The sequence below is a fragment of the Gymnoscopelus microlampas genome (assembly GCF_963454915.1).
Source record: "Gymnoscopelus microlampas genome assembly, chromosome: 18".
Lineage (NCBI taxonomy): Eukaryota > Metazoa > Chordata > Actinopteri > Myctophiformes > Myctophidae > Gymnoscopelus > Gymnoscopelus microlampas.
Window position 1 is genome coordinate 34,724,538 of NC_139955.1, and position 12,033 is coordinate 34,736,570.

The 12,033-nt window shown below is 46.3% G+C and overlaps 2 protein-coding genes across 4 annotated transcripts in view; both read right to left on the reverse strand.

The window, feature by feature from the left end:
* Positions 1-12,033, reverse strand: part of dlg3 (discs, large homolog 3) — a gene marked incomplete at its 5' end in the record, with an annotated part of 122,487 nt that overhangs the window by 95,519 nt on the left and 14,935 nt on the right. For all 3 annotated transcript variants that reach the window (XM_084041895.1, XM_084041894.1, XM_084041900.1), the window contains one exon: positions 4,441-4,551. In XM_084041895.1, the coding sequence (XP_083898021.1) occupies positions 4,441-4,551 (111 nt within the window). The remainder of the gene's footprint in view (positions 1-4,440; positions 4,552-12,033) is intronic.
* Positions 9,460-10,723, reverse strand: LOC311034149 (dnaJ homolog subfamily A member 2-like). The gene has a single exon (XM_084041901.1). The coding sequence runs from the start codon at positions 10,709-10,711 to the stop codon at positions 9,464-9,466; it is 1,248 nt and encodes a 415-aa protein (XP_083898027.1). The 5' UTR covers positions 10,712-10,723; the 3' UTR covers positions 9,460-9,463.

Here is a 12,033-nt window from a genome sequence, read left to right on the forward strand (position 1 = left end):
CAGTCTTAAAGAGGCAGCAGCCATAACAACACACATACCGGCACGCTGCTATGTTGTATACAGCCTTAATTAACTGTGCAGGGAGGGTTTTGAGAAAGGGAGACTGTAAGAGGGGTCTCCGACTGCTTTGAGATAGGATGCATTGATTTCCTTCCACACGGGAACATGCACAGTATTGCCGTACAGAGGGGTGTGTCTACGTACTGGCACACAGCCAATGACGATGCAGAAGAGCCTCTGCACTTGATGGTTAAAGTGAGACTTACTGCAAGTCATAATATTATAGACGTGTGTGTGTGTGTGTGTGTGTGTGTGTGTGTGTGTGTGTATGACAAATGAGAGAAGAGACACGCAAATATTAAATGAACACCACAGATTTTACTCTGTAGTACGAAACCAAGCCAAGGACCCTCCAGTTTGCAGCGCCAGAAATGCGGAGACAGGAAACAAACGCTACACAGCTAAGACTCCTATTAATAGGCCCCAGTGGCAGAGAACAGCTGCTCCAGCACCACACACACACACCAAACAGCACGTCCAATTGATAGAATAATGAGAGAGATAGAGAGAGACAGAAAGACAGACAGACAGAGAGAGACACACACACACACACACGCTCAGAGAAATGCTAGGGGGCATGGAGGACATGCGAAAGGGGGAAAGAGAGAAAAAGGGAAATTCAAGATGGTACAAAGAATGAGGAACGAGGGGGGGAAACTGTGTGCGAGCTGGATGTGGATGCCGGCGTAACTACAGTACGGTGTATGGGTAGATAGATGGAGCAAAGAGCAAGAGGGAGCCGAGTGCAGAGAGACACAGAGACAGACCAGAGAGAGAGAGAGGGAGAGAGACTGTGAGTAAGCCACACACAGAGAGAGAAAAACAGAGATGGATAAAGAGAGAAAGATAAAAATGAATAAATAAATATTTAAATAAATATTAAAAGCGGTGGGATAAGCAAAGAGAGGAAGCGCCAATAATAGCAGGCTGCTAAAAAAAAACGTCAGAGGTAGGGGCTGTCACGATTATGGCATTTTACTTGACGACTTTCTTAACTAACGGTCTAATAATTGCGATTAACGATTTAATTGTTTCTGACGTTGAACACTGGAACATTATGAATACAAAAGAATTGTACACAATCGTTGCACAGGGCAGATATGACATATAGCTTACACTGCATGCTTTGAAAAAAACGTTAATAGGCGTTTTGAGCTTGTAGATCTTCTATTTCCACTATTTTGAAAATGTTTTGAAAATATATGAAAATGTTAAACAATGATAAGGACGATTATGCAAAGAATAATTGTGATTGTCTCAAATAATTGTGATTAGGCGATTATGTAATAATTGTGGCAGTTCTAGTCAAAGGTGAGGTGAGGCATGTGTGGAAACAATATAATAATGATGCTACGACAGGGTCCACAACAGGAACCCGAAGCCGAGGACACTCAAGAACACATGGGTGCTCAGCCGGTGTGGGATGAATCACTGACTAGAGCAGTCAGTGGTTCCCCAACTTTTTAATTCAAGACCCAAAACAAAAATCTGATGTCTCCCTGTGACACTATCTGCTATTTTTATTTATGGAATTTCTTTGATTTAAAATGTGTATGCGTCAAATTCTTGTGGAAAATTCTTTTTTTTCCCCAGAAGATTTTCAATTATTATTATTGTTATTATTTAATCTTTTGAAATAATAAGAAATGGAAAGGTCAGGACCCATACAAATGGGTCCACGACCCCAAAATGGGTCCCCGACCCACTGTTTGGGAAACACTATGACTAGAGCGGGCATTACTGAACATAAGGAGTAGAGGGAAGAGAGAGAGAGAGAGAGAGAGAGAGAGAGAGAGAGAGAGAGGGGTGGAGTAGAGAGACTAGAGAGATATGGGGGGGAGAGAAACAGTGAGGCAATAATGAAGAGTGTTTGTGTCCATGTGTGTATGTGAATGCATAATAATCTCTGTGTAATTACCCATTTGCCTCGCCACGCAGAGCCATGCATCAGAAAGTGTCTGTGTGCTGTGTGTGTGTGTGTGTGTGTGTGTGTGTGTGTGTGTGTGTGTGTGTGTGTGTGTGTGTGTGTGCGCGGGCGCGCGCGTCAGCCGTGCATTCACCACTTCTCTGCATCGGTGTGTATATTGTGGCTGGGGACGCACATGCACACAAAAATGACTGCAAATAAAAGAGAAATGGAAAAAGAAGAGTAGCAATAGGAGAGAGAGAGAGAGAGAGAGAGAGAGAGAGAGAGAGAGAGAGAGAGAGACAGTCAGAACGGTCTGTAGGGATGCAGGCGGGGGAGGAATGTGGTTTCCATGGCAACCCCAGGAAGGCTGAGCTCAGTGTGTCCGTTCCAGCTCTGCACTGGCCCTTGCCTCTCTCTCTCTCTCTCTCTCTCTCTCTCTCTCTCTCTCTCCTACGCTCTCGTTCTCTCTTTCACTTACAAGCACACTCCATCGCTACCCTCCCTCTCTCCTTTTCCCTGCACCTCCTCAGCTCCGTCCATCCATCCATCCATCCATCCATCCTCTATCGTTCATATAAGAGTCGACACACATGCACACTCAAACACAATCATGCACACGCACATGCACATGCACATGCACATGCACATGCACGCACGCACGCACGCACGCACGCACGCACGCACGCACGAACGCACGCACGCACGCACGCACGCACACACACACACACGCACACGCACACGCACACACACACACACACACCCCCATCCAGCTCCCCCATTATCCACAGCAGCTCCTCTCTGAGAGCTGTGGAGTGAAACTGTACCGTCACCGTATTCTTATGCAGATCTAACATTATCATACCAGCGCAGCGATTCCATGACAGTACCCCCCCCCCCCCCCCCCCCCCCACACACACACACACACACCCACACACCCCTCGCCTTGCACTAGTTCTGGGCTCAGCTGAAAAGCCAGTGCCCGCGGCGTGTTGCGCTGCCATGTGCCGCTGGGCATGTCGTAATGGGAAAGGCATGTGAACACTAGGGGTTGGGATCCGGAAACCGGAGGAACTGGAGGAACTGGATCCAACACATTGAGGAACCGGAATCGGTTCCATCACAATTGGAACCGTTTCCGGAACCGGTTTCATCACACTGTCAGAGCTGGTATGTGGACTTCATGTCTGCTATACAATTACAATACCGGTGGTCCTCAAACGTTTTAATTTCAAGGACGCAGGCCAATGGTTAATCTGGTTAAATAAAAACAACATTTATTATAGACCATACAGTATGAAAAATGATCAATGTTCCAACAGACACAATTTAATCCGGGTCATGTTTCCAACAGACACAATTAGTCCAGGTCATGTTTATGTTGGTCAGTCAAAGAGTCAAATCCCTGACTGTGATGCTCGAACTGCTGTGTGACTTGGTGTGACGCACACACGTCACTTGATTATTGGAATGCTGCAAAGGTCACTGAGCTTAATGAAAACCCACTAATGCCAGATGAAGCTAAGGCCAGCCTTGTGATGCCTCACCAAGTAGGCAGAGAGAAATTTACATTTATTTGTTCATTACAACACCCGTTATTACTTTTCTAATAAATGCATTGCTTAATTAATAATTTGGATTTTGCCCTTAGTCCACACAGAACGCAAAAAAAATCCCTGGCCAGAAAAAAATAAGACTATGGGCCCCATTTTAACGGCAGAACTACACCATGGCGCAACTTGCGCCTTGGTGGTGTGTCCACGACAATTTTACTATCTACAGGGCGCATTGTGTGGGCAGTGTGTTAGCGCAACAGGCCATGTTAGTCATGGGTGTGTTTTGGGCATTACATTAATTAAACCAATCAGATTGTCAACTGCCCACACCTTTAAGAACGAGCTGCGCATGGCGTATTTATGTGGCGGAGACGCACAGAGCGCTTTTCTAGCGAAGAAACCAAAGTCCTTGTGCATGAAGTGAAAACACTTGAGCTTAAAATCTATGGGAGCAGCATCAATAATTTGATGTAATGATGTCAGGAGATGCGGGGAAAAAATCTCTCTGCTCACCAAAACATCACAATGAAACGAGGTGTCCAAACGCAGTGCATGGCCTTTATTGAGGTCAGAATCACTGTAGCCTAATGTCACATATCAACTTAATATTCACATGCAAATTCTCAGTTAGGTTATTATATATTAAAGCATGCCAATGCCAGTGCGTTCTGTTTTGTCCATTCACCCGCAAGATCATTTGGTATCTAGACAACACGGGCACAAGGCGGCGTGTGCGTCAGGGATACGATACCGAAAAGTACCTTGCGCTAGGCGCTAAGTGGCACCTGCCACCTTACCCCTATTTTGAAAAACATTTTTAAATAGTTCAAATAGCCGATCTTAAGTAAAACATTTGAGTACTTTTTCCACCACTGTTCAAGAGAGCCCATGATGTAAAAAACTGTGTTCTTTACTCACCTTCGGCATGTCGACATGGGAGCGGCTGACCAGGCAGGACACTTGCTCCACCTTGTGAGGGCTCTTCCGGCAGGTCACTCGAACCCGCGACACACCCTCCTCCTGCTCCTCCTGTTAAGAAAAGAGCCATCAGCACAAACACATGGGTGAGCAGTCAGTGCAAAATCTCAGTGTGATAACGTTATAACAAAGGTTTTTGGTCAAAAGGTTTAAGCTTTATATTCTGATTGTAAACATTGCTATAGTGTTCAGTAACAGGCTAGGAGTTTCCCCATCTTTCCAGCTCTTTAGCCAACAGAAAATACATCTTCAGCTGGGTCAGCAATCAGGAAAAAGAACCAATTTATCTGTTTCAATTTGATAGTGTTACACATTCTAATTTTGCCTGCTAATTTTTTTGTTTCATCACTTAAATTGATCTTGTTTATCCTGTATCCTGTATGAGTTCTCTCTCCTAATTGGATGAAATTGGTATCCCATCCTGAAAACTTATTTTAACAAAACAATATCACTTACAGCACCTTTAAATGAAAACTTGTCATTTATGTGTTGGCCTACGCATACCGTACTAGATTGGCCTGTCACAATGCTATATTACAATTGGCTTGATTGGGTGGATCACTGCCTCGTCACTATGACTCAGACATAACCATATATAGAGATCACTAGAACTCAGACATAACCTTATATAGATCCCACTGCAGCTACACCCAAATATGGCGTGTGTCATGCTGACAGTGACAGCATGACATCAGACCCAAACAAACCGTGTCGTCATGACATCAGACAAAAGAACCAAAACATGTTGCCATGAGTCGGATCGGAGTGCGACGTAGGTGTGAAGGCAAGAAGCTGATAAGCTATGGTTGTGCATGACAAAGATATGGCCTGTTTTGGTCATGGTATATTGTTTATTTTGTTTATTGGTACCTATGGCCAGAAATGTATATGTCACTAATAGGCTTTGCAGTATATTCAAGTTGTTATTTATGTAATATTTGCCCTGTGCATTTTTGTTTACAAAGCCTAAAAGGCAAACATAAATGTATTTTTTAAGTTGAAAACTTTGATTGAAACTCTGATGTCAACACAAATGTAATAATTGTTTGTGACAGCCCTAACTGTGGAGACCAAATATATAGACAGTATAAGAGCATGGCTGCAGTGCTTCTGCTGTGGAAAGAGCAGGACATCCTTTGTTTTGGAAACAGTCAAAGCAGGAGCACCAATAGAGGAAGGCCAGAGAAGAACCCACACTGTTGAAGTCTATTGAATGTGACAAATAATGTGATGAGGGCTAAAATGATCAAACATAATGAATGTGTCCCTTTTTAGTTGTTGTTGTTGTTGGGTTATGGCCAAGAACAGCTGCACACACCTGGAATTTGTTCTCTGCATTTATCCAATACTAATTAATAGGAGCAGGAGTGGGCTACTATTGAATAGTGCCCGGGGAGCAGTTTGGGTTCAGTGTATTGCTCAAGGACACTTCAACACTAAGACAAGAGGATCCGGGGAAAGTACCAAGAACATTCGACTTGCCAAATGCCCACATTACCTCCTGAGCCACTGCTCCCTTGAAAAATGCCAGCCCAAGAGTTTGAACACTCACCTCTTGCTCTTCCATCCAAACGAGTGAATTAATTAGATAAAGTAATTCAATCACATTTCTTTTTTTCTTACAGCGTGAGAATAGCAAACTTCGGCTCCAGTGTGTCACAGAAGCCCAGAGGGATATGCCTACCTGAGAGCCGTGGAGTTGTTTTCCACAGTTTACAACACAGAGACCTTTAACGGACAGCAGGGGGCAGCCTTTAGAGCAGGCCATCACTGATGCAAAGTTAGGATTAATAGGGAACAAAAAAAAGGCTCTGGCTAACAAAAGAAAAAGGCCTCAGCGTTCTCTTTTGTTTTCCTGACAAGAGGTACTCTCTCCCTTGGTTGATAGCTCGAAATTGAACTGAGCTTGCCTCAATCTCAGCTTGAGGAACAAGCGGTATGTGTTTATGTAAACACATACGTAAGCCTATATATGTGTGCACACATGCACACAAAAACACACACGCATGGCATGTGTTGTGCAGTGCACACCAGGCATCCTGATTTGGCCACACCCACTAGCAGCAGAGCTGGAGGTGAAAAACAGGCCTGGGTCACTCTGGATTCTCACACAAACAATCATAATCAAGATCAATGTCAAGTGTTGAGGCGGCCTCTTCACCACAACTGTGGTTTAGGGCTTATAAGGGATTTGACCTCAGCTTGGAGTGGGGCGTGTTATTCCAGAGGTGCCAAGTGAGTTATCGCTGTGACGGCTCTGTTCCCAAATGCCAGTGCTGACTGCGGGGTCAACTGGCACTACCTGGGACAAGACCTAACCCCCCTCCCCCAACTACCCACTCTGTTTATTGGTGGCAGCTAGCATTCACATATATTGATGTATTGATTGAATACTTTATTAGTCAGAAATGTAAACAGCACGTGGTACAGTAAGACATTAAGGCTAAAAGGATAACAAAAGAATCCTGGGGACTTTTTTCCATTGTGGTCCTAAACTATATAGAAGGTACTGTGGTGTTGTTAAGGTGCTGTGTCAGCTACTGATAAATGCTGATGGTGTATATACAGTAACATGCCACACATATACGTACATTGTACATACGCTGATCTATTTTCATGCTCTTGTTGCTCACACACTTTTAACATTTACAATGAAATGCAGAATTCTGTCTTTTGATAAATGTATCATAGGCTGACTATGACATTATTATAATTAGAGTACAGGACACATCCAAACATGACATCCGGAGGATGATGCAAAAAAAAAACATTATTGGATTTGTAGCTGCATACTGAGGCAAACTACTAACAGCCATTTGTTCAGTGTTTCTCCTTCTCATCCCTTCTCTAAGAAGTAGCGATGCTTTACTCTCACCTGCTACTCTGCACCAAATCAGGGAATTTGCAGACTCATTTAATTCCCCTCCCATCTTCCACTCAGGTGACAGCATGGCTAGAATACTGATGAGAACCTCGCTGGGCATCCATTAAGTAGCACTCTCTCTCTCTTTCCTTCTCTGTGTGTTTCTACCTCTATCCCTATACTCTACCTCTTGCTTCCCATTGCGACTACTGCCGCCTCCTAAGCACAGGGCTGTGCCTGGGCCATTCAACCAGCTGGGATGTGGGCAGGGAGAAGGAGGAGGGGAAGGATCACAAGCCATGCTGCCCTGAATTAGTAGCTGGCCAGGGGTGGATCACAGAAAAGCTGGGAGGGGAACTCAGGGCCACAAGGGGAAAGATCGAACCACGCTCTCAGTGTATGGTTTGGCCTCACCCCTGCGATGAGCCTGTGTGACACAATTTAAACGGAGTAAACTTGGCTCCATTGGGTGCATTACGCTGTGAAATCATCGAATGATTACAGTAAGTCAATGCCTGAGAGGTGACAATTAACAAACTGGCATAATTTGTTGTAAGCACTTCCTGTTTCCTGGCACCCCACAGTCACAAAATAGATTGTTAATTTTCATCCTGAGCTCTGATTCAAACAAAATAATGCCACAAGTTCAGCTTTACATGTCAACACAATCTTATGTATTAAAAGGCATCCGATTCCATTCATTCTGGTCAATGACAGTTCCCCTATTATTATGTCACGTATGTGTACTGTAGAAGAGTGGCTCATAGCCTCTGCATTATGACCAAAACCTTAATATCTCCCCCAGCCAAGGGGGAATTCCCCTTTAGGTTAGTGGATAAGATGTTGGTTTTTCACACGGGAGACCAGGGTTCAAAATCCCAGGCGTTACATATGTATAATTGAGTTGCCCATACATAACACTTTTCGGACTTAACCTGTAAATAATTGATATACTGTAAAACACATAGCCAAAGTGATTGCTTGGGTGAGGAGTTAAAGGTTAAAAAGGAGTCTTTTCTTTTTCTAAATGAACATGCCAGGGCTTGAGTTTTTATCTAATGCCCAAGAGTGATTTATTTTGCCCCATTACATTAAAACACCCTTTCACTTAAAGCACACATCTCAATTCCTCTGGTGTTTAGATATCGAAGATAGCGCTTTTCTAATCCTGGTGCTAAAACCAAGCCAGGGAGAACATTCATATTCACTTAATGGGTTATAGAAATCAGCCAGAGATCAATTTCATTAAAGAGGTGGTGCCATGGTTTTGCACTTTTTCTGTCTTTCATGTGTCTATGAGGTTGATAGAACTTCATTAAGCCCCCTGGTGGTGTTTTATGTCTTCTCTGACTATTTTGAGTTTCTTCCTGGAGGCTGAAACCTTGAGGGTCAAACGTGCCAATAGAAGAACAGCACTTTAATGACACAGTAAAATTATACCCTCCCCCTCATTATCATAACACAACAGGTGTGGGCATGAGGAGGAGGAGGGACAAGGATAGGTGGGTGGTGCTAAGGTGGTGGAGGAGGTGCTAAGGTGAGAACCAGGTATACTTAATGAACTGGAGGCGTGTCCACATAAAAACATAATTTTAACACTTTCTGTACACGTTTTTGAAAAAAAATCTTCCTCCTAGTATAACCATAATACCTGATGATTATGTTTTAGGGGGGGGTAAATCCCTGAAAATCACGGCACCCCGTCTTTAACTTCACACTGATTTTTGCCTCGATTATGCTGTCGCCGATCTATTTTGGCACTCGCCGACAAATCCCCCGATCTGAGCAAGATCGGGTTTCGCTCGCCGAGGTTTTGCCCGCTGTGTGTGAAAAGTTCCCCGAGTGTGATTCTAGCACTCAGGGATGCCTCGCAGAGCGTTTGCAGATATCTGGTATGTTTGATATTTGCCGCTGTCACCGACTGGAAATCATACAGTATAAAAGGGGTTGTGACCAGCAACGGAGCAGATCCGTGCTACAGCCAATAGGAGCACAGTACAGCTAGCCTGGGACCAGACGAATCTGCCAGTGCAAAACAAAAATACAACCTCCATGCAGATAGCATCCAAGTCGCTTGCGGCTATGTGTTTATATGAAGGACTATTGGTGCGCACACTGCACTCCGGGTTCGTGGTGGCCTCCTCCCTCTTCGTTAGAGCTGTCGTTGTAGGCCTCTCTGCGTCCGCCGCTCCCCGGGCCCTGGCTGCTGTCGTAGTCCTGCAGGTCAACCTCCTCCGTGTCACCCGTGATGATGGGCGCCTCGGACCGCGAGGGAAGCAGGTCCTCCAACTCTGTGAGTTTCTCAGGACTGATCCAGTTGTTGTCAGGGAACTGGACATCAAACTTGATGTACAGGTCTCCCTTCTCACAGGGATTGCGGTACTGTGGCATGCCCTCGCCTCGGACCACCCTCACTGAACCTGGCTGGATGACTTTGCCAGCAGGGTACTTGATGACAATTTGTCTGCTGTCCAAGTGCTTCAAGGTGAACTGGAAGCCACACAGCGCCTCCATCAGGCCAATCTTATGGGTCATGTGAATGTCGTTGGCCTCTCGTCTGAGTGTATCGTGTTCCTTCTCCTGCAGGACCAGGACGATATCGCCGGGTTCCACGGCAGGCGCCTGGTCGGCCTCTCCTCCGAAGGTGATCTTCTGTCCGTGCTTCATGCCTTTGTCCACGTGAACCTCTAGAATCTTCACCTCTTTGATCACCTTCTTCCCCTGGCACTTTTTACAGCGGTCCTTCTCACTGATCACCTCACCTTTTCCGTTGCAGTCTGTGCACACAGACTGCATCTGTTGCACCATCCCTGGAGCCAGCTGTCTGAGCGTGATGCGCACACCACGCCCCCTACAGGTCACACACTTCTGTACAGCCCCCATCTTCCCCCCCTGGCCATTACAACTGCTACATAGAACATTCTTTCTAAGCTGTAGTTTGGTTGTTTTGCCATTGTAGAGGTCTTCCAGGGACACCTTGAGTGGATGGACCATGTCTTCTCCTCTCCGTCGGCCTCCGTTGCGCGGGCGGCCAGGGCCCTGGCCTCCCATGAAACCAAACAGGCCGCCTCCAAAGATGTGGGAGAAGATGTCGTCCATCCCCGCTCCACCCCCCCTTCCTTCCCTGAGGCCTTGTTCGCCGTAGCGGTCATATAGCTCCTTCTTCTCCGGGTTGGTCAGAACCTCATAGGCAAAACTGATCTCTTTGAACTTGTCACCAGCATTTGGGTTTTTGTCAGGGTGATTTTCTCTAGCCAGTTTGCGGTATGCCTTCTTGAGTTCGTCTTCCGTGGAGGTGGGAGACACGCCGAGGATGTCGTAGAGTTTGGTGTCGACAACATTCGCCATGATAGTGTTAGTTGAGCCGACAGAACAGAACAGAGTGATGGAGGGTTGATGAGGAGGAGGAGAGCGTAGAGACAGGAAAGGAAGACCTTTTTAATAACATGCCTTTTATATAGTTCAGTGGTGTTTACCGCTGTCGTCATGAGGCTTCTGGGTGACTTCAACCTCCCGACTGAGAAGCAGCGAGACCCACTCCTTTCGTTTCTCGCCGCCTTCGACCTAGTTCTCTCCCCATCTCCCCCTACCCACGAGGCTGGCAACCAACTGGACCTGATCTTCACCAGATGCTGCTCTACAGCTAACCTGTCCGTCACTCCTCTTTCCAGTGAAAAGGTTAGAAAAGGTAAGAAATTATCTGATCACTACTTCATGTCCTACTCTCTCTCTCTCTCCTCTCCCCCCTCACAGCCCCTCCCTACCCACATGATTTCCTCACGTCGCAACCTTCGCACACTATCCTCCACTGATCTCTCCTCCTCTGTTCTCTCTGCTCTCCCTGCCCCTGAATCCTTTGCTCTTCTATCCCCTGACACCGCCACTGATCTTCTTTTCTCTACCCTATCCTCTTCTCTAGACCATCTCTGTCCCCTCACCACCAGGCCTGCACGCCAAACTCCACCTGCTCCCTGGTTGTCGGACTCAGTGCGTACTGAGAGACGGAGCCTGAGAGCGGCTGAGCGCAAATGGAGAAATGGCAACCTCCCGGAGGACCTTCTTACCTTCCAAACTCTCCTTTCTACTTTTTCCTCCTCTCTATCTGCTGCTAAAGCTGCTTTCTTCTGCACTAAAATTCAGGCTTCTGCTTCCAACCCTAAAAAACTATTTGAAACTTTCTCCTCTCTCCTGCAACCACCACCCCCTCCGCCCTCCTCCTCCCTCCTCCCTGACGACTTCGCCAACTTCTTTGACAAGAAGGTGAACGATATCCGATCCTCCTTCACTCCTCCCCCGGCTGATGCCCTGCGCACTACCCACACCTGTTTGCCTTCCACCCCTCCCTCCCTATCTTCATCTACTCCTCCTCCCTCTCCCCCACCCTCTCTATCCCACTTCTCTCCCCTCTCCTCTAAAGAGGTCCTTCTCCTTGTTACCTCTAGTCGCCCCACCTCATGCTCCCTGGACCCGGTCCCATCCCCTCTGCTGCAGTCCTCTGCACCTGAACTCCTTCCCTTCTTAACCCACCTTATTAACACCTCTCTGACGTCTGGCTACTTTCCCTCTGCTTTCAAGACTGCCAGAGTCACCCCCCTCCTGAAGAAACCCACACTTGACCCCTCTGAGATCAAGAACTACAGACCGGTTTCCCTTCTATCCTTCCTATCTAA